The 26,392-nt window shown below is 31.1% G+C and overlaps 2 protein-coding genes across 2 annotated transcripts; one reads left to right on the top strand and one right to left on the bottom strand.

Moving 5' to 3' along the window:
• Positions 1 to 588: 588 nt before the first annotated feature.
• Positions 589 to 11,637, bottom strand: LOC134705204 (uncharacterized). Its single transcript, XM_063563967.1, has 7 exons — positions 11,531 to 11,637; positions 10,100 to 10,142; positions 7,254 to 7,446; positions 3,524 to 3,677; positions 2,256 to 2,470; positions 1,291 to 1,448; positions 589 to 753 (listed from the first exon to the last, which is right to left on the bottom strand). The coding sequence occupies exons 1-7, from the start codon at positions 11,571 to 11,573 to the stop codon at positions 609 to 611; spliced, it is 951 nt and encodes a 316-aa protein (XP_063420037.1). The 5' UTR covers positions 11,574 to 11,637; the 3' UTR covers positions 589 to 608.
• Positions 11,638 to 18,644: 7,007 nt separating this feature from the next.
• LOC134705830 (perlucin-like) lies at positions 18,645 to 25,196 on the top strand. Its single transcript, XM_063564546.1, has 5 exons — positions 18,645 to 18,696; positions 18,826 to 18,920; positions 23,168 to 23,260; positions 23,662 to 23,679; positions 24,948 to 25,196. Exons 1-5 carry the CDS (start codon positions 18,645 to 18,647, stop codon positions 25,164 to 25,166), a joined length of 477 nt encoding a protein of 158 aa, XP_063420616.1. The 3' UTR covers positions 25,167 to 25,196.
• The last annotated feature ends 1,196 nt before the right edge of the window (positions 25,197 to 26,392 follow it).

Raw genomic sequence — 26,392 nt, 5'->3', positions numbered from 1 at the left:
CGAGGAAGCCTTGTCGTCTTAATATACCAAAGTGAGTAAATAAACATGTAGAAATAATCTGATTAAACATAACTGAACATGTTTGTAGTAAATGAACCAGTGGCCTGATGGAATTTTGTCAGATCTTGTTGAGGCGTTTTTCTGTATTTTCAAACATTTATTCTGGTTTCTAAAGCTAAATATAAAAACATGCATGCAGTGATTGTTACCTCCCGTTTAGTATAAAACTTTCAAAGTAGGATAAACCGTCCTTGGGAAGTAAATAGTTTTAAATTGTTCATAACCTTATCATATGTCTATATATGTCACAACATACAAATATAGCTTAACATTTAAAGGATGATTCTGTCAGCATTATATGAGACGTTATAGTAAAAAAAATATATTCAGATTAAGAAAGATAGTAATAGATTAAAGTGAAACACATTTAAATAATAATAAAAAATTAAGTACAATTGGTAAACATCGACAGTCTGTTGAAATATCATTACACCAAACTTTTGTTAATGAAGCTGTGCATGAACGATTTAACTTCTTAAGGTATAAGTTCTTTGCTTTTAAGTCCTATAAATGAGAGTAAAAATAATGTTAACTGATCCTTTCAATTTTTATTGACACACTTTTAATCCACTGAGAACTGAAGGTCTATTATTTGTGTAAATCTTTGCTAATAAGTTGTATAAAGATGGGTCGTGCTTTTTAATCCATTCCCTATTTTCCTGCTCGGTCCTACATACATGGGTAAGGTCACAGCTAAAACAGAAAAAAACTTTTTTTTAGAAAATTGTCAATTATATTAGAAATAATTTTTGAATAATAATATGTCAAAAAACATAATTCTGATTTTTCACTGACACGTCAACGAAAACATATACATATATATATATAAATTTGATTTTTACCATGACATGAGCTTAACCTTACAGCTATTAATAATTTGAACTGTTTTATCCAGATACAATTTTCCCAAATATCAAAGCCTTTTATAAAAAGCCACACCAGGAATTGAAAGATACAGAAGAGCCATAATATTAGTTGATTATGTCACATCTTTAAGTTATCCGGGTTAGCACTTTATGTTATATATCCATTCGTTTTCAAAGTAAAGCATTAACGGTACCAAGAGAGAAGTTGGTATACATAAGTCAGGAACGTATGTTAATAATCCATTCAGCGCTACAGTGTAAAATTCGTTATAGAAATAAATGTGAAACGTTCTTTAAAGATGAGGTTAAGTCATATGTACACATAAAAACAAGATCATATTTAAGAATTAAAGTAAGAATTTACATATTCAATCCACCAGTTGCACTAGTCGTTCTTGGTCGTATGACTACACGGAAGAAACTTGCAGAAGCTTCCGCCCAAAACTCTCTTGCATTTGAGGTAGCATAAGTATTGTCATGCCATGTATGATGTTGCTTGTCTTTGTTATAGATATATGTAACCTACAGAAATATTAGTAGTATTAACCTTGAATCATATCATATTTCTTCTTTTAAAACATTGGTTATGAACATAAAAGATACAGGTTATTCCTAAAACACGTGTTTTACTTCCACTTGGTCGAACTCGCTGGGTTTTTTGTTATCTTCTCTGTTTCTCAGCCATCAAGTTTTGACACATTTTTGGTTTTGTAAACTTTTTTTTTTTAACGTCAATTTGTACTAACATGTACCTTCTGAAGATTATTCAAGCAAAATTGTATTTCACGAGTAAGTTTGATATATAAGACTAGTATTTACCTTGACCTATAATGGTTTACTTTAATAGATTGTTACTTGGATGGAGAGTTGTCTCATAGGCACTCATACCACATCTTCCTATATATATGTGTGTTCTGGAAAAGTTGCCCTATAAAGATCTCCATAACGAGGCTCAAACGATCAATACCTTATTTCACTAAGCTTGTAATGCTTAAATAAATGGAAGAGATTTTTCAATAATGATTTAGTATGCACGAGATTTCCTTTCAATTAAATCTTAAAGTTTTTTTTACTAGCTGTATTCAATAAACATTCATGAATGCTTACAGAAAATCAAAGGAACAAAGTGGAGTTATTACTGTTTTCCCAGACGCCAGTGTTAACTGATAACTTTTGTGAGAGAATTCAGTTGTTTTGTAAGTAAACTGCATGTAGCTATAGCCTAAACCAATCTAGTATGATGTTACCAGCCTTGCATTACTAATGCACCGTCTCTTTTTTTAAATAGGATATATATTATATACTGAAACATATAATCCACAGTCTTACCTGGTGTCTATCACTGGATGGCATGTAGTTATAAACTTGATGTGCAAATTCGTGTACCAAAATATTCTCTAGACCATGATGTGGGTCGTGTGAATTACACAAAATGTTATCGTCAACAATGCCCGATATACTGTTTGTAAGACCGTGCATATCTTCGTACTTTCTTCCGTCACTGTAACACGACTTTGAACATACAGAACCAGAACATGAGCCACCTTCAATATGAAAACGAAGATTGTTTTTTAATAAATAGTTAAAAATACAATATGGCAGTTGGTAGAGATAAACAAATGTACTTATCAGACAGCATGCATTTTTTAAACAAGGAATTTGCAAATATCTGGAAAATATACAAACAAAGCTAAAAAATAACAAGAACAAAATTTGATACCGAAAAATGACAAACTAATCGATTTAAGAATGAAAAAAATAATGTATCACTTTACGGAGTTATCACACCAAGTGACCAACACAATATAAAAGAGGATAAGACAAAAAGAGCATAAGAAAAACTATCAATTCTATAAATACTTTTAAAAAAAATTGAAATACTATTGCTTTTCTACCTTAGGAATTATAGATTACTTAAGCTGTATTTGGCAAAACCTTTTTTCCTTATGTCAGGAATTTTCAGTCCTAATACTCTACAACTTCTTACTTTCTTTGGCCTTTTTTTATTCGAGCGCCACTGGTTAGTCTTTTGTAGACAAAACGCGCGACTGGCACAAAAACAAAATTTCAATCTGGTATATATGGTGAGTTTATTTAGTGTAATCAAATATAAGACGCTCAAAATAAATACAGGTTGAACCTAAATGTTGACACCGCCTACAATTGAATAAAGGATTGGGTCTCATTTCGCGGCATTAATGTTGCATGCCCGACAAATATATCCTCAGATCTGCCCTTTGTTTTCCTTAAAGAGTTCATGTCAATTTCCCCAGTACAGGATAAACAGTAGAAGGTTACTCAACGTTGATGCTATTCGAATTATAAAACTAAGCCTAAATGATATAAATTAATGCCTATTTCAAAACATATTGTTCAAATTAAATCGGCATTTGAATTAAATAAATTACTGTCAATATAAACATAATTATAATGCTTTCATTTTTGTTTCAGTGACATGCTACATGTATTATAAATCTCCAGTTGTATGAATAATGAGACATAAGTTGGACATGCTATCATTATTGGCTCCCACATTATTTCATCAATATGTAACAGAAAATCGTAAAATAGTATACCCATGATAAACACAAACTTACTACATCCAGAGGGAGACTTAAGATAATTAAATTCAGGAAACACCGTAATTTTTTCAGGGTCAGTAAATACACCAACGCCATGTCCTTTGGATGCAACACTGGTAAAAACTGAACTTGGCATGTGACGTGTCATTAGTCCAATTATTGTGGCTGCCTATAATTGGAAATTTATGTTTACTGTTATTTTACTGTATTTTATGTAAGTGTCGCATTAGATGGCAGAAAAGAGAAACAACTCGAACTTGAATTATGTCATATCGAAACCTATCTACCGTATATCTGTGTTTGATAATTGATCATATCAAACTGTTTTCATTTTATGCGAAAGAATCAGGGGTGGGGTGATGTTATTTTGAAGTCCTTTTTATTATTATCTATAATGATCAACACTATATATAGAGAAAAGAAATATTTGTTCGACCATGTACATGTACTAGGTCAAATTTTCGAAATTTTCTTTAACCTGTGATACAGACGATTCGTTCATTACAACCTTCAATTTAAGAATCTACTAAGCTCTCCATCAGAGTATTTATATTAAAAATTATATTAAAAACATGCTTTAATTAATCATGGAAAGGTTTTAAATATCAGTCACAATAGTTTTTTTATCTCAAGTTTTGGAATCATTTTTTCTAAATTTTCCTATGATCGATACATTGTACGTCGATGCAGACGATTCGCACACTTTACACCCCTCAATTTCAGAATCGACTAAGATATCTAGCGTATTTATATTAAAAACATGTTTCAAATAATGATAGAAATGTCTTAAATATCAGTCACAATAGGTTTCTTTCCAGTTCGGTAATACATTAGTATCATTTAATTTATAATAGTTATGATATTTGTATTTTTTCTAAATATCATAACTATAATAAATAAAACCTATTGCGATCTTCTGCTTCTTTAATGAAATCTCTCCAAGGTTGTGGCTCACTCAGCTAGCTGTGTTCCATTAACGGATCATTTTAAAAAATGATATATATATATTCAAAAAGAAGCTTTTCCAAAGTTAAGATGTTGAAAAGAAAATCCACAATGGAACGTTGCGCATGCACAAAATTTAATTACAGAAACGTGCATATTTATATACACGAAGCAAATTGGACAATATGTGGATTTGATATAAAAAGCAATGTCTAACTAAAAACATTCTATGATCGGTTCGCACTGATTTGAATTAGCATTTTCTCCATGACAATCTTGAATATTAAAATTAAATATTAAATAAAAGACACTGCTATAGTTAGTATTTGGTACAGGTTTAATGTCACTGTGCAACACAGTTCAACATAGAACCCTATGGGAGAAAAATATATACTCTGTTATGTCAGAAAACACTATCAAACATTCAAACATTATATCTACACTGATCTTCACTTGTCAAATAAACAATTCAATTAATAGATTTTACACGAATGCGTTTCTAATTTTTCCGTGATACAATCCAAGAAGGTCAACATAAAAAAAGAAAAGACAGCAATCGTTAGCTTGTACTCAGGCTAGCGAACAGTAACCTAACCTTGGACATTAGACATAAGTGTAACAGTACAACATGAAAACAAACCATAATTACCAGTTAAAAAGGATTTAACTCAACAGATCAATAAAAAGCAGAAAACATCTATAAAAAAACGCGTGGCACTCTGGCAGGGTACTAATACATCACCACAACAAAATGAAACCAAGTACAGATATAAGATTACTCGCAATTACTGACAGCTAGGTCAATCCAATATCAAATAATTATAAAAACCAAGCATCTTAGACTATATTATCACTCACTTACTTACTAATCTCACACTCGTCTCAATACTCTTCTCACTTCCTCACTATTATCACACTCTCTTCATACTCGTCTCACTTCCTCAATCTGCTCTCACTTTTCTCTTACTTATCTCCTCTCACTCGTCTCATTTCATTTCTCTCGTCTCAATCTCCTCTCACTCGTCTTAGTATTCTACTCTCACTCGTCTCACACTCCTCTCCTTTCCTTTCACTGGTCTCGCACTCTCCTCTCCTCTTACTCGTCTCACAGTCGTCTCATACTCATCTGTCACTGATCACTCACTTGTCTCATACTCATCTGTCACTGATCACTCACTCATCTGACACTCGTCCGCTCACTCATCTGACACTCGTCCGCTCACCGCTCACTCATCTGACACTCGTCCGCTCACTCATCTTACACTTCCCTCTACCGTCCCAGTGAAATTTCTGTACAATTTACCCGGATTAACCTATCCGGGTGTTATACGAAACATTTCAAATGGTTGTAGCAGTACATTGGTTCATGTCCTCAAGGGCTGCGATTGTCACAGTCTATTAGATTGAACACGTCTCTGTCTACGTTTACCATTGTCTGGCATGGTTAGGTACTCATACCTTCAGTTTACCTTCATTAGGTATGAGTACAATAGTTTAAATAAAAAACATATTCACTTTATTGCTTTATAAATTACATTGGGTGGCGGTATTCTAACATTTTATGTTTTACAATTATATTTGTTATGAAGAACCAACTTTATATTGTTTTCAGTTGCATTTCAACTGTTTGATATTCCTATTCATTTTTATTGTAAAGTTATTTATAAAATTACTCATATTTGTGTATCCTTAAAAAACATTTATCGCGATGAACTAATGGGTGCTAACTGTGATGATCCGTTATATTTCATTGTGTATGTATGATACTCATTTATAAATTCAGTTCACTTGTAATCAGTGAAGGGAAAAATATTAACTGGGATTAAATAATAACGATTTTTTATACCGAATTAAAGGAGACAATTTCAAGGAGAAAACATATTTTATATCACAACATCTTAACGGAAAATAAGTACTCAAATGAAAGTGTCTAGGATGGAATTCTTGTCAACAAAATTGGGTAATATTTTTTTTTATCTTATTGAAAACATAATAACTCCATATTGTTTAACCTCCCCCACCTTTATTACCTGTGTTATAACCCCCTTATAAAAATGGCTAGACCCGCACTTGTTTTCGACATAAGTAAATGCCTGTACCAAATCAGGAATATGACAGTTATTTTCCATTCTGGGGTATTTGAGCTTTAGCTTTTGCCATTTGGGAAGGGTCTCTCCGTTTTTAATTTTCCGTGGAGAAAGATTGAATTGCAAAATACGACCCTTTAATTTTGCAAGCCATTAAAAATTCTTATATCAAGTACACGTCAACTTTGAAAATAACCATACAGACACTAATTTTGTACAAGAAAAGTAAATTGTCCTTAAAGTGTATTTATATGTAATACTTATACCGTAAACAGTAGGACTGCAGTATCAATTTAATATCTGTTATTGAAACATGAACACACTTTATAGTGCATTAAAATATTTTACATTTTAGATATGACATTAACAAAAATTCAAAATATTCGTGACTCTCTTTGCATGAGTAATATAATTCCATAGCTTCCCAAAAGTTCTCTTGTGTAATCAACTATAAATTTAAAAAATCAATAGAAATGACTTTCTGAGAAAACAAATAAGGAAAAGGTTCATTTATTTAACAAATGTAAGAATATAATTTATTACAACCAATACTGAGTCTTCAATCCAGAATGCTTTAAGAGCACTTATTTTGTCTCTTCAGTTTACAAATCAGAACTTTGATGATATTTTCGTTTTAAAAAAAGGTTTTAAAAATTCTGTATGATCTTTGAAATTCTGTCTTTTGAAAATTTTGTAATGTATATTTTTGTTACCTTATGGAATGCTAAAGATCCGACAGCTTGAGTTGCAGCAATAGTGATACTCGGTGAGCTAATATGAGAAGAATGGGTTCGCCCACTACTGTCCACATATAGGTGTTTAAAACCGGCACGAGATCCATGTAAGAATAACGACTTTGGGGGCACGTAGGGCTTCAGTTCTACCCTCCCATCATCAAAAATTTCACTGAAAATGAAATAAAGTTGAATTTTGAAATAAAGAAATATAATGCTTAATAGTTTTACAGTGTATTGCGTTAATATCAATTATATCCTATATGCATATTTGTGATAGGCAAAACTATCCATTTTTATGTATGGTAACGCATTACGGCAATCATGGTGTGTTGAAATAAAATAATTTATCTTTCTGGGTGATTTTTTCATCGTACGATACCAACACGCCATAGAATGGAGTAAAGACATATCGCACTCGGTTAGGGTAAATAGAACAAAATCATCCTTATCCGGTCGAAATGGTGATTTTCAAGTTGCTTGTTGTCAAGCAAAATGTCTACCCCCAATACAAAATACCCTTTTTTCCGGTTGCAGCCTAAGTTTCATACCCTTCATGCTGGTAGACCGTCTATGTAATTTGTTCTTGTCCTGAATAAGCATGAAATATTTGCCACTGTAAGTTTAAAAACAAAACAGTAACCAGTTAATCAACGAGTTTTAACTCTATCTTATGTTATAAATAAGCCGATGTGGTATATTAGCCAATGAAACAATAGGGTGAAAACATCACCAAGTGCATTTGAATAACTATATATAAGGTCATCTTTCTAAATCAAACGTGTGTTTCTGTCCAATTCAAAAACCTGGTCAGTGCATGGTATACATTGAGTATTTTCGTAGGTTTTTTTTTATGGAATAGTATCGGTCTGTTAAGATTAATATCTTATTTGAACTCAGGGGAGAGGTTTATAAATATACAAGTATATTGGTACAGATACATGTAGAATATTGAATTCTGAATGTATTCAAGTGGTGTCGTCAGTTTGCTGTTTCCTTTACCTTTGCTCCACATCTCCTTTTATCTGGTTGTTTATTCTTTTTACACAATAGCGCCCAATGGTGGTGCCAATACGTTAATACTATAGTAAATACTATGGTTTATCAATATTCATGATGCATCATAAAAAAATTAACATAGAAGACAAAAGTGACATACTTAACCCCTCGTCAGTAATACTACTGCATACTTTTGTAGTTGATTACCGAATACATCTATAATACTAAAATTACGAGGTCAAATTTGTCAGCCGTCATCACGTAAAAACGACGAATCAAAGAATTCAACTTTATATAGAACTAATATAGTACAAAGGTGTAGATTAAAAATTACACCACTCCAGGCCCTTTTGTTTTCCACGTAATTAATATTGCCAATAATTAAGAAGTTCCGGGTCGAGTCCGATACCGATACCAATAGTATATTCACCTGTTACCTATTACCTTATCTGTACGTTCCGCATCTGACAGGCGCACCAACAAACGGTGTATTCAGAATAAATATGCTATATACACGGGTCATTATCACAGGATTGACACTACTAAATTGTCAAATTGTTACCTATTGTAAATCTGGACTAAAAATAAGGCGTATAGGTACAGTTTTCAATTTGTTAGCGGGCATGACGTAAAACAGTGAATCAAAGAATTCAACTTTATTTATAACTAATATAGGACAATGCTGATGATTAAAAAATACTCCATTCCAGGACCTTTTGTTTTCCAAATAATTAATATTACCAAAAATTGATAAGTTCCAGTTCGACGGGTTCAAACAGAAAGATTTGAAAGCAGATAAAACTGTGTATCTTATAATCGGCATGATTTTATCAGATGACAATACTAATACTAAAATAAGGCTTGCGCATAGTTGTATACTTTAATTCAGTCACGGACCCCCGATATCACGGGTGTGTTCTAGTTTTTTCTAAAGTTTCCACATCTCAATTATAATATTGTTACATTAGTTACTTTGGATAAGATTGTATTGTTTTTCAATTTCGTTTAAGTTTTATATATTATATATGTTCTCTATTAGTGGAGATGAATTTCATTTTATTCTTCAATGTAGAAGATATAGTACTGATTTGCGAAAAAAATATATATAAATATATAAAAAAAAATATAACTGGTCTAGGCCATCAACTTTTAAATTAATAGAATTATTATCAGGTGAACACACATCACAGATTTGTAACTTGGGAAAGTATATACATTTCTCTTTTAAATTAAGAAACAGTTTATTGTAATAAAAGATATTTTGTATTGATGAAACTTCTGACGTCACCTATTGTTTATTATGCATATTGTTTATAGTGTTTGTAATATGCTATATGTATATCCGGTACAAGTACTGGATTACACTGATGAGCCGTAAGGCTCAAAGTTAATAAAGAATTTGAATTTAGTGGGTTGGTTTCAGATTCGCAATTATCTTGTTCATTTATATAGTGCGACTTCTTTTTCGTTTATCATTTTAATCAGCAAACATTTATGGTATCAATAAACTCATCATAGATACAAACTGTAACATGAATAAAATTGTGTACGTCAGCCACTCATTTTGTCTTCAAAAGACTCATTAGTAACACTCGAATCAAAAAACGGTTCAAAAGGCCAAGTACAAAGTTGAAGAACGTTGAAAACTTAAAATGACTCAATAAGTTTACATGATTTTTTGAAGTTGATAAAAAAGAGAGATAATACAATATATTATAAAGATAAGGATTTGTGATAAATATTTGATTCAATAAGACATCTTTTTAATTCAGAATGTGCACCAGATTTAACGACTGCCTTGATAATGAATTAAGATATAACAATACCGCAATTCTTCTTCAGTAATTGGAGGTGATATCCCATACGTGCCTGAAAAAAAAGGAATATGCAATTTTAGAATTATGTGTTTAAGGCAGACCTCTCACAGTCTTTCTTCAGAGATTGAATATCTCATAGGTTTCTTTCGTCCCTCTTTTTTATATGAATTATCAAATAAAATTGTCTAGATCGTTGAGAGTTATTTATAATATTGCCTTATCTTTAACTAGATTATAACAGTTTTTAAAAGAAAAATTAGAGAATTACTTTTTGCTAACTAGCTTTGAAACTGGTCCATTAAAAAAAAATACACTGACAAATCAAAACAAAGGCCATGAACTGGATGTAGGAATCTTAAAATTGACCTGGTGTTTTGATTAAAGAGTTATTTAGTTTCTTTGCCTGCAAATAAGCATGATTATCAATCATTCATATGGTGTGATTGATTGATATTTGCTTTACGCCACCACGGCACAGAACAGATAAGTTACACCGCGGCTATTATTTATATGTAGTAATAGTAAGTACACTTCACTTAAGGTAGCTATACATATATGGAAGTTTTTAACGACCTTAACTGGCTGGTAGTCGGTTGACTTCCAACATATTGGAGTTGTAAAAAATACCAGATAACAATCGGTCTAGATCTTTTATGCAATGTGCAAATTTCGAGAGTAGAAGGTGATTCATATGTTAAACTTTTTAATTTGATACAGAAAATGACATGTTTTATCATATTTGCGGATGTTTTTCTCTGAAAAACATAATATTTCTGTTTGAGTTAGTGTCATTTAACTAAACTACATAAGGATAGACAACTCAAATGTAGGGGGAGATAATTAAGTTAGAGTAACTTTTACAATAGATTGTGTAAGGAAAAAACCTATTGTATTATGTAGCAAAAAAACAAGTTCCGTGACCCCATTTTCTTTTTCTTTTTAGAAAACATAGTATTAGATCTATCTTCTCATATTTTATCTTAAAATTCTATGGCGTACTTTTAAGTTTTATGAGACAAAATTAGGGTTAACTTTCCTTGCATTGTCTACACAAAATATTACAATTTTGCACAACCTGCAGCGTGAAAAAAAACAAACCTGGAACCATATTTTTTATTATCTTTGAAAAAAAGAATGATATAAACTACATTTTGACAAATTAATTTAAAAAAAATATGAATTTTAATTTAATCCCCAAGCTAAAGACTTAATTTAGATTCCAACAACAACTCCCTTCTAAAGCAATACTAATATTCATCTAACAATTATATGTTAAATTATTCTTAAATACAAATGTCCAACTTGATAGAACAAATCGTTCGAATTTGTTAGATAAGAAATTATGTTCAGTTGTGTAAGGTTTGCGGTTGAAAAATATAACGCAGTTTGCATTGTATTCTTAAAAACAAAAATATATGACTGAACAAAATAAAACCTTACCAAGAAACAACAATGTTACCAGAAACCATATAGAGGTAAACATTGCTGTGTACGTCTACGTTTACAGATACTCCTGGTTCTTTATCATAACTTCACTAGTTTCTTATCAATAAGCTAAAATTAGGTTAAGATATGCACCTTTTATTAACCAAGTTCAGGTGTCAGACAACCATTTCGAAATCTCTATATATTCAATAATTTATTTTTTTACGTAATCAGAGATCAATATTTTAATTAGATTGACGTCGTTCTATTGTTGTATTGTACCTGTACCATCATTTACCCGTGAGAAACCATAATGTTACCTTTAACTTCCAATATTTTTAAGAAGAGTCCTCTTCTTTCTTAAAAATATTGGACAGCTGGAGGTAGCATGACTGATTCTTACAAGTAAACAATACTTCAAGAACTGGAAAAAAACCAATTCCAACAATAATTTTCTTTATGTGAAAAAATACCACCATTGAAAGAAAAAGTGACAATTGCACAAAAATAACATATAATTAAAGTCACCTTCAATAAAATAACTTTTCACTCATTAAGTTGTTGAGAGAAAACAATCCCTTTCAAATTAATTATAATAACCAATACCATGTTTCTTATCATTTGAGTTGTTTCCTTTAGCACCAATTTGGTTGATACTGATCGTTGTAATTCCCGTTTTTATTGCCTTTAGGTAATTCTTTTTTTCAGAAGATTTATTCAGACCTCGCCTGTATGGATATCAAAATCGACCTCTTGTATTGCTGTTATTCGTCCTAACATCATTTTCAGCTGCAATTTAAAAACATTTACTTCAGAGGAACAGTTATCTTTCATTTCTTTTCATTACTATTAACCGATCAATTTACTTATGGTCCTTGTATTGCGGCATGATCTATCAAACATCAGTAGCATCATTTATTTAATGATGCTACTGATGTTTGATAGATCATGCCGCAATACAAGGACCATAAGTAAATTGATTGGTTAATAGTAATGAAAAGAAATGAAAGATAACTGCTCATCTGAAGTAAATGTTTTTACAAGGTGTCGATGTGGAAGCCACATATTGTTCCTTGGACAAAAATAGATAATCATGAATTTGATTAACAACCTATACCTCACACTGTGCACATCGAGAATTTGATTAACAACCTAGACCTCACATTGTGCACAGAGTGCAAATCGAGAATCTACGAGACTACAATAGCTCTTATAATATTTAGGTGTCTGTGTCGTTCATTTACAAGTTTTGTTTTTATTTTTATCTGATAGTATTTGAATAGGAATGAATATTACACTTCGCTTATCAACGACGCTAAATATGGGAAGCAGAATAAAAGAACTCGTCACCGCAGGTTATCTGTTAAATAAATCAATAATATGTCCGATTCGCACTTCGTTCGTAGTGATCTCTTGAATTTTTGAAATTAAATGAACGTAGGTGCTAGATTTAATCATACTATGGTAGTATGTAATTAAACCACTAATACAAAGTGTATATAGTTTAAATAAAATGTAGTGTTAATATACAGTCCGCCAAAAGTTATGCACCACCTAAATATACATCGCAATATTTTTTTAACTATTGCAAAACAAATATTTATGTTTGGTGTTAATAATTGCCTATAAAAGAGGGACGAAAGATACCAAAGGGACAGTCAAACTCATAAATCTAAAATAAACTGACAACGCCATGGCTAAAAATGAAAAAGACAAACAGACAAACAATAGTACGCATGACACAACATAGAAAACTAAAGAATAAACAACACGAACCCCACCAAATACTAGGGGTGATCTCAGGTGCTCCGGAAGGGAATTATTTAGTGAAAGAACATCATCTATATAGCGGAATTATTAAGAGTTAAAATATTGCTAACTTCTTATCTTTCTTCCTAAGAAGTTCCTGCATGAAGTCAGCCCCATAATAATAAAGAAACGAGTCTGCAAGTAGAGGGGCACAGTTTGTTCCCTTTAAAATGCCGACAGTCTGTTGAAAAACACGTCCTCCGAACGTAATAAATATGTTGTCAATCAAGAAATCAAGCATCTTGACAATATCAGTTTCAGAGATTTTTTTGTTTGAATAAGAGTGATCCTTTACAAAGTAGGATGTATCCCTCCCTAAGACAAGATGCTTGTATCTACGTTGGTCATTCTTTTTTATGAATCAAAGCAATACCAACTCTTTCAATTTGTCTTTTAGTTTGGAATGTGGAATACTCAGAGTAGAACAGTCAAATGTTTTAATACTGTTACAAGATGAAAGAGAGTTAGATTTTATGTACTCTAAAAGATCTTTGTAATTTTTAAGTATCCACATCTGATTCACGCCACCTCTAGAATAGGCAGTATCACAATAACTTTGAAGGTGGTCGCGTTAGTGTTCGAACATTTCTCTGACGACTTCATAGAGGCTAAGAGCACGGTTTGTTTATGGTATATGTTAAGCAATATTGCTACATGAATATCTTCTATTTTTCGAGGATATACTGATTTTTTTAAATGAAAAAAAATCGATACAATAAAAATAGGTTGTGCTTAACTTTTGGCGGACTGTATATATAACAAAACAATACAGTTTAGATACAGTCATGTACGTTTTTTCTACTGTTTGTCACATCAAAATAGGAACTCAATTGTTTCTTTCCACTGTAGATTGTTTGCACAACTGTTTGTCACATCAAAATAGGAACTCAATTGTTTCTTTCCACTGTAGATTGTTTGCACATCGTCTAAAAATCGTTAGGGAAACAGATTACACCACAAAATCTTGTGTAATACGATATGTATCCACTCTCGGCGAACCTCGCGTTTTAAGTTTAAAAATTAAACTGTCTCAGGTGGAAAAATGTAGTATCCAACTCGATGTAGTGGCAGAATCTATCTATATATATACATCCTTTACTTAACTTCATGGAAATCAGGTATATCATGAATTGTATATGTATCAATTCCAATGTTCAACCAATGATTTAAGTCTTTCAAAGTTGTAGTGAAATGCCATCGTTCGGAAGACAATAATATATTTTCTTGAATTATTAAATAAGACTAAGTATTCAATGGAGCGCACCAATCCTCAATTTCTAACTGTAAGCTCGTGGACAATTGGCTCAACATGGTCCAAAATATTTCTCTTTCAACAAAAGTTTCATTTCCGCAAATATTTTGGTTAGTAAAATAAACAATGACATTTAAAGCATTACCTTTTGTCTGTTGAAGGCTAATTTTAGATTTATATGATCTAAATTGGAATATTTCAGTTTCTACTTGTCAAATGTTTCTGTACACAGACTGTGCTCTAAAATTGTCTTCGTCCGTACTCAGAAATACAACTATAGGTATTGGTGAATTTGATGGTGTAAATGTTCATAGTATCGTTCTGAAGTCAACAATGAACGATAAGGTGTGTATTGTTTTGTAATTGATTGAAGAGTTCTGTCATCGAGGTTGATATATATGTAATAGCACATTTAATAAAAGAATTATCTGCTAATTATGGTGGCGGCTTAAGACCATTTCGCGTTTTCGCGGTTTTCGCCCTCCATATTATCTATAGGGCGAAAACGCGAAATTGCGAAGTTGAAAACGCGAAAACGCGAAGTCAAAAACGCATTTTCGCAATTTCACCTTTCGCGTTTTTACGATATACATGTTATTATAACATCACATTTTAAATATAATTGGAGACAAGACTACAACAAAAGTCGGGAAAGGAAATGGGGAATGTGTAAAAGCGACAACAACCTGACCATAGAGCAAACGACAGCCGAAGGCCACCAATAGGTCTTTAATGTAGCGAGAAATTCCCGCAACCGGAAGCGTCCTTCAGCTGGCCCCTTAAAAAATGTTCAGTGATAATGGACGTCATACTAAACTCCGAATTATACACAAGAAACTAAAATTAAATAGCATACAAGACTAACAAAGGCCAGAGACTCCTGACTTGTGACAGGCGCAAATTTGCGGCGGGGTTAAACATGTTTATGAGATCTCAATCCTCCCCCTATACCTCTAACCAATTTAGAAAAGTAAACGTATAGCAATATGCACATTAAAATTCAGTTCAAGAGAAGTCCGAGTCTGATGTCAGAAGTACTGTGGTTTACTTTAAATATCTTCATAAATTAGATAATTTCTTTACATTCTTTGTTGACAATTACTGAACAAATTTCGCGCTTTCGACTTCGCGTTTTCGACTTTTCAACTCCGTGTTTTCGAGTTTTCGACTTCGCTTTTTCGCGTTTTCGCATTTTCGACTTCGCGATATAATAATAATAATAATAATAATAATAATAATAGCTTTATTTAAAGAGAGTAACTTATTTGGATTAAACCAATTTTCAATAAGGCTCTCTATAATATACATACAATGTTAACAATATGAATAAAACATAATTAATCTACTATTACACACATGTTAAGAATAGATGTATAGAAAGTAATATAACAACAACAACAACAACAAAAACACCTATGGTATACATTGTGGCTTAACTTAAAAATTTAACACTTTTCAAAATAAAATGACTTGTAAGAGTTTTTAAATGCAGATATACTTTTTGATTTTTTAATTTCACTGGACAATGAATTCCACACTTTTGGACCACTAAAAGAAAAACTTGATTTGTATAATTCTGTATTTGATTTAGGGACAATAAAATTATCCGATGATGAAAGTCGAGTATTGTATGATTGTTTACTACTTGTAGGCACAATAAGACTTGATAAATATTTTGGTGCCAGTTGGTGTTTTGATTTAAACATTAATAATGATTTGTGGTAAAATATTCTCTTAGTAACAGGAATAATTCCAGATTCCTTAAATAGTTCACTGGATGGTTTACGAATATCGTGTTCGTTTAAAATAATTCTAGCTGCCCTTTTTTGCAATTTTAGTAAACTGTCAACTAAAAACTTGTTACAGTTTCCCCATACTGAACAACAGTAATCCAAATGTGAAAGAATATACGCATTGTAAAATAGAATTCGTGCATTGTGATTCAAGAATTTCTTGATTCTTTTTAATAAAGCTAATGAAGAATTAACTTTTTTGATTATATGATTAATTTGATCATACCAAGAAAGAGTTTTGTCAACAAAAATACCTAGGACTTTCTCACAGTGACTTTCATTAATCTTTTGGCCATTAATGGATACATTTAATGTGTCATTACACATCACAGACAGTTTTTGTTTTGAACCTATACACATTGTCTTAGTTTTTGACACATTAACTAACATTTTGTTTTCATCAACCCATTGACAAATATTTTCTAATACAACATTAAGTGTCTGACTTATATACATTTTGTCTTTTCCAATTACAGAAATAGTGCTATCATCAGCAAAAAGATCAAGATTATGATTAGGATTACACAAATGCAAATCATTAATAAATATCAAGAATAATATAGGACCTAAAACGGACCCTTGAGGTACACCTGCTTTTAATGTAGATACATCTGAAAAAGTATTTGAAATTGATACGACTTGATGTCTATCAGCTAAATACGAAGTAAACCAATGAATAGAATTATAAGAACATTTATATTTTTGTAATTTTTGAAGGAGCAGTTTGTGATTTAGAAGATCAAAAGCTTTACACAGATCTAAAAATACTGCTCCTACTAAATTTCCTTCATCAATGGCTTTTAACCATTTATCTAACAAAGAAGTCATAGCAGTTTGACAGGAATGGTTTGCACGAAAGCCTGATTGCATGACATACAATAGATTATATTTGTTTAGAAAATTCATCAAATGAGTTTTTACGTGTCGCTCAAGGATCTTAGATAGTAATGGTAAAATTGCGATAGGTCTGTAGTTAAAAACATCATTTTTTGAACCTTTATTTTTAAATACTGGTAGAACTTTAGCCAGTTTGAATAACGATGGATATACTGATTTTCTGATGCTTAAATTAAAAATGTGGCATAATGGAACTGAAATTAGGTGTGATGACATTTTTCAAAACTTTGCACTGATATTATCAAGACCTGTTGCTTTTTTCTCATCAAGTGTGATTAATTGATGGAGAACAAATTCACTAGTTATTTGTGGTATGGTAAAAAAGACATTTTCTGGTACACGAAATGAAATATAATTATCAAGTTTTCCAGAACAACTGGTGCTTGAGTTTGAATTAAGATTAACATTTTCAGTAATATTTGTAAAATAATTATTGAAAGTATCAGCAATGCTTTTAGGGTCTGTAATTGGTTTATTGCTACAGTTATTTAAGATTGCATGGTTATGATGATTTTCACTACCATTTACATTATGCAAGTGCTTCCATAATTTGCTGCTATTTCCTTTTTCTTGTTCTAATACTTCAGTATAAAAGTTTTGTTTTGAATTTTCTATGAGGTATTTAACCTTGTTTCTCCAAAATTTATAGTTATATGCGTCTTTTTTCTTATGATAATAATCACGTTTTTTCATGCCCTCCATAATTTCATCATTTATCCACTGATTTTGATAAACATGCTTAACTCGCTTTTTAATGAGAGGAGCATGATGATTTAACACTTCAGTAAAAATATTTATAAAACTTAGTAGCGCTTCATCAGGGTCATCAATTTCTAGTATACTGTCAAAGGGACACTGAGATAAATGGTGAATAAAATCAGTCTCGTTGAAATATTTTTTAGATCTATAAGTTATATAATCATGGATTTGCTTTTTCGTTTTAAACCCTCTTTTATGAGAAATACATACTGGATAGTGATCACTGATTGAATATTTTCGCGTTTCCGCCCTATAGAATATGAAAGGCGAAAACGCGAATTGGCCTTAACCGGCCACCATAGATAATCGATAAATTATTATACAATAAATTGTATTAGGAGGATCATGGATGGATGTGATAAAGACAGTATAATACTTCCATGATAGGCTTACAATTAAGCTTCTTGTTTATCTTTAACCTTTCAACAATCGCTATGCGGTACCATTCCTTGATCTACTTTGGTCTCCATACCAGTTTTTAAACTTGACCAAACACTTCATTAACTAGAACGGTATGCTTCATCTGTTTTTGGAGTAATCTGAAGAAATAAAATTTGTTGTTATATAAACGACAGTCAATCTATGTTTGGTTACATAACATAACTTAATATACAATACAATGGAAAAACTATGTTTAGCCATTGGTTTGATTTTAACATTAGGATTAATAGGTAAACATTTCCATAATGTTTTGTAAAGAACCGCTCGCTCGCTCGTAACTGCCTGAATAGTGATCCCAATAGGACAAACTGATAAACGTTTTCTTCTTACAAGACTAATTGATTGTTTGTTTATTCCAGATAGTATAAATGCAGCATGTCCTCAGGGCTGGACCAACATGGGTGGCTCATGTTATATCTTTAATGACGAGAAAATGACATGGCATGATGCTATGGTATGTACGTTTTCAAGTTATATATAGTGTTTACTTATAGCGGAGGAATACTGTATCCTTTAAACGGGACGACATTGTCTTCATTTCACTTTGGTATTTTGTTTCGTTTTTACGTGTGTATAAACAGGCAATTTATGTTGTCTGTCATAGCAAATGTGACCGATACATTTATTAAAGATTTGAAAGGTTTGAAGCAAATAAACAAGTTAAATCTTGTTTCAATTTCATGAATAATGTTGAATATTGAAGTCATGTTTCTTTAGAAGTTAAAATTGTACAAATAATCGTTTTATTGTTTTTTCATTTGTCGCTATTTCCATTCTACAATTTTTGTGCTCTTTTCTTATTTTTGATCGGTGTGAGAAAAACATTTCTAATCACTTCTGAGGTATCTGTTGGTAAATGATTGGTCAAAATCTAATTAAGTCTACAAATTTAAGTTTCTTCTGAATAATCCTATTGAGACGTCATAAAAAAAGGCGACCATGCCTGAAGACATCACATGTGAAGAACACAACTTTCAGCTAATCTTTCATAAGGAAGGATAAATAGTAATCAAAGGAACCAGGATTATAGTTTTTTTACGCCAGACGCGCGTTTCGTCTACATAAAACTCATTAGTGACGCTCAGATCAAAAAAGTTATAAAGTCAAACAAGTACAAAGTTGAAGAGCATTGAGGACCCAAAATTCCCAAAAAGTTGTGCCAAATACGGCTAAGGTAATCTATGCCTGCCTGGGGTACGAAAATAATTATTTTTTCGAAAAATTAAAAGTTTTGTAAACAGGAAATTTATTAAAAAATTACCATATAATTGATATTCATATCAACACCTACATGTAAGTGCTGACTTCTGGGCCGGTGATACCCTCGGGGACGAAATATCCACTAGCAGTGGCATCGACCCAGTAATGTGAATAGTTATCAAAGGTATCAGGATTATAATTCATTATTATTTTATGAACATCATAACATTAGAAATGTAGATTCCATAACTGCAACAAGTATGTTACGATATTTCTCCATTCGAGACAGTTAAATTTTGATATTTAAAGCACGAGGCTTGCCGAGCTTTTAAAATAATCAAAATTTAAAACTATCGACATTGGAGAAATATCGTAATACACGAGTTAAAGTTGTGGAATCTGTTTCTCTAATGATTTTATCCTTCTGTTTCAAAGATTTGAAGAAAGCTGTGTACTTTTTATGTGACGTCATCAGGCATGGTCGCCTTTTTTCATGACGTCACAATATAAAAATTATGAAGAAACCAAGAAAATTTATCGTCAGTGAATTAGATTTCGACCAATCACTTGCTGAGAATAGATTGTTCACTAGTGAGGAGAAATATTTTTCTGACACCGATCAAGAAATTTGAAAATATCGCAAACATTAGATAATATTTATTACTCAGCATAGTACAATGATACAAAAAAAATCGCTAGAAACCATGGGCGCACGTGCCACATTGTCAATGTAGGCCACAACGTCGTAATGGGCAAAATAGCGATAAAGCTGTTACCGACTTTAGCGAGAAAATCTATTTCGATGGTTAACAATAATCTATAAATATGTCAATTTTATTTGTGTTAAAATCATTGACAATACTGTTCAGACATTGTAGTTGGTTTAAATCAAATACTGTCAGTCACTTTTCAGACACGTTAGTCTTATTGTATTTCACACATTAATAACTGTTACTATACATTCTGATATTATAGTGCTCGGTGTTCGAATATGTCATAATTCGACAACATGATAACAATGTGCTCAATAACGTGCCTTAATAAGACCTTCAACAATGAATAAAATCAATACCTATTGTAAGCCATAAAAGGTTACGGAATGACGTCACGAAGTGTGAGAAAAGTCAAAAGAGAGAAAAATACAACGGCCAGATTTTACCTAAATTAATATAAAAGACACACTAACCTAAACAATAACGAAAAAATAAATAATGCAGACAACAACTAACAGCAACTGTGTGACTCCATGTCCATATAGAATAGGCTAGTTATGTTACAACACAACCTAAGAACAAACAAATAAAATAGGGAGCAAAAGTTTTACCTCGGAAATAAACACAGAAAACAAACAGTAATAATAAAAGATTAAAAGTATCGATCTACGAGCACTTGGTGCTACTAAAGTTACTTTAATGCCTAATTTCAACTTTAAGGTGGTATGGGTGTCTTTCGCCATCTTGGATTGTAAAAAACAGAGAAACTAAGGTCCATATTTTCTATCAAGTTAGCAAAATTTGATGCTGGAATGCAGATATTTAATGTGAATTTTTATTTAAAAGAACCAATTTATAAGAATATAACTTATAAATATTAATATTTTTACAAGTATAGATTATTTTTGATTGTTTTGAATATTTTCAAATTGGCAATTTAAGGGAAAGTAACTCTATAACAGTGCATTTTCTGAAGGACTCTACATGAAATTTTTCTATTTTGTCTTTTAGCCTGAAAAAACGTACGGTGACCCTATCTTTTCTTTTGATATTCCCAAAGCATTGTTTGAAAGCAATCTTTTCCTAATTTATTTTACAATTCTATCATTTTGTTTAGTTTCTATTCACAAAATGTTGTTTTTTCCTGTATAATCAATACAAAATTTGTCATTTTGTCACAACCTGTAGCTTGAGAAAATGCGCGGTGACCTATCATTTTTATAATATTTTTGAACATGTATCAATAGATACTAACTTTTGATAAAGTATGAACAAATTATATCATTTTTATTTTAGACTCCCATACCCCCTTAACACCGGCAACCTATTATGTGTCATCGCACAGAAAAGGGACACTGGCTAAAGAAAATGAAAACGATTGAAAAGAATATAAGATAGAATTAAAAACCAATTCTTCAGAGAACAATTAAAGGTTTTTCCATCTCGATAATAAGAATGAAATTTTTTTTTAAATGTTAGAAAATGTCGTCCCTTGTTGATGTAACTTGGTACTTCAAACTGATATAAAAAAAAATAGATTAATAGGTATATGCAGAAGACTTAATTGTCATATAATGATCAAGGAAGGATTGAAGTTGCGCCTTACACAGCTGCTTTTGCACAGGTACTTTTTCTATACTAAAAAAATGCAGTACTTGAAATTTACTTTAAATATTTAGTACTATTTATTTACTTTAAAATATTGTAATATTTAGGTACTTGTATTTCACAGTACTTGATTTGTACTAAATAATTTGGTACATAAATAATGCAATATTTCATGTTTGAAAATCATAACTTTAAGAGATTTGAAATAGAAAAACTTTCAAAATGCTGAAAATGTAACGATAGTACTAACCAAAAATCTGTAGTACCTAAAATTCAAGTACAAATAAATACTGTAAAATACAGGTACCTAAATGTCACAATAGTTTTAGAGTAACAAAATAGTACTAAATATTAAAAGTAGATTTCCAGTACTACATTTTTTAAGTACAGAAATAGAACCTATGCAAAAGTAGCTGTGTATTGAAAACAGTTATTTGGAAAACACATCATATCATTGACTGTTACAGTTTCTTTTGAATAACGATAACAAGAAAAAATTCAAAATTGAGAACATGACCTTGACCGTTTAACCTTGACCTCAATTTTCTTCAAATGGACCTAGGACTCTATATCAAAAGACTTTAGGCCTCCATGACTTATAATGTGTGAATTCATCCAGCATATCCCCTATCTTAAATAATAAACCAAATCCTTCTTAAGAGTAGACGAACAATTTGGTGAAAACAGTTTGTTAAAATCTTTTACCGTTTAAGAGATATATCGATAACAAGAAAAAGGGGACGCGGGGAGATAACTCCTATAAGAATAAGTGTTCGGTCACATCGGGTGAGTACATTACTGTACAACATCATTGGCCAAACATCTATTTGATATGTTGTAAAACAAAAACACATCTCAGACGGCAGAAAAAAGAATAATCAGAAGAAAAACAAAAGGTCTTTCCACGAAAAGTCATACAAATTCACTAATTCATCAAAGAAAATGACCAAACCTACTTTGATGTTCACAAAGATTATACTTATAGAAAATCGCAGATTGATTACTTTATTTGAGTTTATTAACCTAGTCATTATAGTTAATGGCTTTCATAACTTTCTTTTCCAAACATGATGGTTTACTTTTATTAATTGTTACTTGGAAGGAGATTTGTCTCATTGGCACTCATACCGCATCTTCCTATATCTAAATATGATCCATGTATATGAAACTCTACTTTCAGGATTGGTGTAAATCTAAGGGAGGATACCTGGCTGAAATAAACGACAAACAAGAAAGCGATCAGCTCGAAAAAGTAGCAGCTGGTTTGCATGTGGTAACTAACTTTCAATCGTACTTAAACATGCTGTGTACCTTACTTCTAGTTGCTTACCGAATATAAATATGTGAGGGTACCGTGGTTTTTTTTTTATTATTATCTAATTTATTTCCTTTTACTATCAGTATATATTGTATTTAGTTTAACCATTATTATTATTAATAGAAGTAGTAGTATATATCGAGTCAGTATGAATCCCTAAACATCGACATTTGTCGGGGTTTGTTTGTTGTTGTTTTGTTTGTTAAGGTTGGGGTTTTTTTTGGAAGGGGGTTGTATTGTTGGTTTTTATTTGTATACAGAAAGTAGTGTTCTCACGTCAATGTATATTTGCTACCATCTTGTCAGTTTGTAAATCGTTGAACATTACTTAGCTTAATATTTCATTTGTTTTACAGAGAAATATCACACAATTTGTAAGTAAAATTATACAAACTAGTCTAATATAGAAAAGATATTTGCAAAAACGGGACAATTTCTAAATATTTTTCTTTTTTTTTTCTTTTTGCTTATTTTATCTATAAATGCATCGAAAGGGTTTTTATTTTGGGTATTTGAAAAATCAACTGAACGATGTTTTGTTTGATGATTATTCATTTTCAAATACAATTTTAAAAGTTTTATCCCATTTCCTCTTTTATAAAAGAGGGACGAAAGATACCAAAGGGACAGTCAAACTCATAAATCTAAAACAAACTGACAACGCCATGGCTAAAAATGAAAAAGACAAACAGAAAAAAAAATAGTACATATATAACTATATATAATTGCTATATTGTAAATAGGTGTATATAATTTGATTGATAATTTATGTACATATTTGAGTATTCATTTTACTATCAAACTATTATAACTGTTGGTGTTATGCTTGTTTTACTATTTTTAACAAATACCGTCAGATGAAAGAATGTGTTCATTTTGTCAATATGCAATAGAATTAAGAAAAGATACTCGTTATAATTATCTGTGACATTTACAGTGACTTGGGGTCACAGAGTTATTGACTTGGATAATTATTTTTTTTACAAAGTCAGATGTTTGTCAATTTGTATTTCAAATACAGTATGCTGAATAACAATACGAGTTTTCTAACTTATTTTTTTATATGATAAGAAGACGCCTCGCATTGAAACCAATTTGCACTCTTGATTGTATACTTCCGTATAAGTAAAAGTTACATTTTATTTTATTTTTATGATTTTTTTTCTCCATTTTGTATTTTAATTGAGAGGCTATTTAAAAAAAGATGCATTTTTTATTCGCAAACTGTTGATATAACCTCTTTTTTCTTCATACTCAATTGTGTCGCGTTTGTTTTTAAAGTTTATTTGTTTATGTTTTCGTTTATGTTAACAATTTAGATAATATAAAACATTTTGACTTTTTACTTTTTTTCCCAATTTGTATTTTAGATTTTTATTAACAATTTATGTAGTTGTAAACCTATTTAAGCTGTGTATGATTTATTTTTTTATCATTGTCAAACTTCTTTTATATATCTGTAGATACAATGTAAGTATGTGACACTTTGATGAAGTAAATTAATTATTATTATAGAATATTCACGTCTTCACAACTATGCAGGTATCGTTTTAGTACACATTTCACTCCCACTATTGTTTGAATTCCAGTCATATAGAATTTAGGTTTTTACATGTATTGAACACACGTGTTTCTACTTTAGGAATTCTTTTGGTTAGGAGCTCATGATGAACAAACAGAAGGCGTTTGGGTTTGGGAAACAAGTCAGAAAAGACTTACGTATACCGACTGGTATCCTGGTGAACCAAATAGTTATGCTGGACACGAAGAAGATTGTTTAGCACTATTCAGTCTCACAAGTTTTCAATGGGTGGATTATGAATGTCAAAAATTGACAAATTTTATTTGTGAAAGTCCGTAAGTCATACATTATATTAACCATGGTTGTTTCCAATTAACCATAATTTTCTTGAGATTTAAGAAACTGGACACGGTTTAATTGCAGGAACTATTTTAGTTAAATGAATTAAAAGAACTATAATACACCTAATTGGTTGATTGTCTGATATTTCACGGCCAATTAGTACACATAAAATTTTGTCTAGAAATGACCAAGTAAATGTCAAAATGAAATTATATTAATCAAAATAAAGATTTACCAGAATTCTACATTCCTTTATTATTATTTTTTTGAATTGTAAAAGAAAAAAGAATAAACGACCATATGATGATAACGGTGAGATGCTTGATTAAAACGCTACTGATTAGTCTTATGTAGGCAAAACACACATCTTACGTACTAGATTCTAAACCTGGGCCCGTATGCATAAAAACGCTTAGGATAAGAACTCCAATTTTACTAGTACTAATTTATCATTAGACATGTAGAAAAATTCGTCCTTTCGGAATAAATCTTAACTAGAGTATATGTTTGCCTTCTTTGATTGAAACCTTGCAATATTTTTTTTATAAAAAAAAAACACATTAAAAGTACAGAAATTAATTCAATGTGTACTTATCAACTCAAAGATTATTGAAAAAAAGCATCAAGTATTGAAATTAACCATTTCTACCGTTCAGAAATTTAAATTATTAATGATTGTCATGAATATATTATAAAATGATGCAGGGAATTGCCTGATAGAAACTTCAGTATTAGGTGCTTAAGATGTTTTCAATAAAGATTTAATTAATATACAAGTTCTTTTTTTTATATTTCAGCTCTACGGTGACATCAACAGCGGCGTCGACTGAAGGGAATTAAGATAAAATGCATTCGTTTGGTTCTGTCTTTAGTTGTTTCTGGTGTTGCTTTTTTATTTTTTCTTGGGGGGGGGGGTGGCTTTCTTATCAAATTTCTCTCCTATATTTATAGTTTCGATGATAAATAGAACACGTTTATTATAGCATCTTAATTTCACCTTTTGTATGGAAATGCTGAGATCTCTATTTTGATTACAAAATTTAACTTAAAAAAAGTATATTGAAAAAAAAAATCGTATATGAGTACACTTTGGAGAAGTACTCAGTTCGTTTATCCAATGAAATAACAATAAGAGGATTAAAAGAAATCGCAATAAACGTCAATCGAACCGCAACCTAACGAAAAAAATGAAATTTTTAACAAGTCCATGTCAAGCTCTGATT

This window comes from Mytilus trossulus, chromosome 2 (genome assembly GCF_036588685.1).
Source record: "Mytilus trossulus isolate FHL-02 chromosome 2, PNRI_Mtr1.1.1.hap1, whole genome shotgun sequence".
In the NCBI taxonomy this organism is placed as follows: domain Eukaryota; kingdom Metazoa; phylum Mollusca; class Bivalvia; order Mytilida; family Mytilidae; genus Mytilus; species Mytilus trossulus.
The sequence above is the reverse complement of the archived record's forward strand: the minus strand, read 5'-3'. Positions and strand labels throughout refer to the sequence as shown.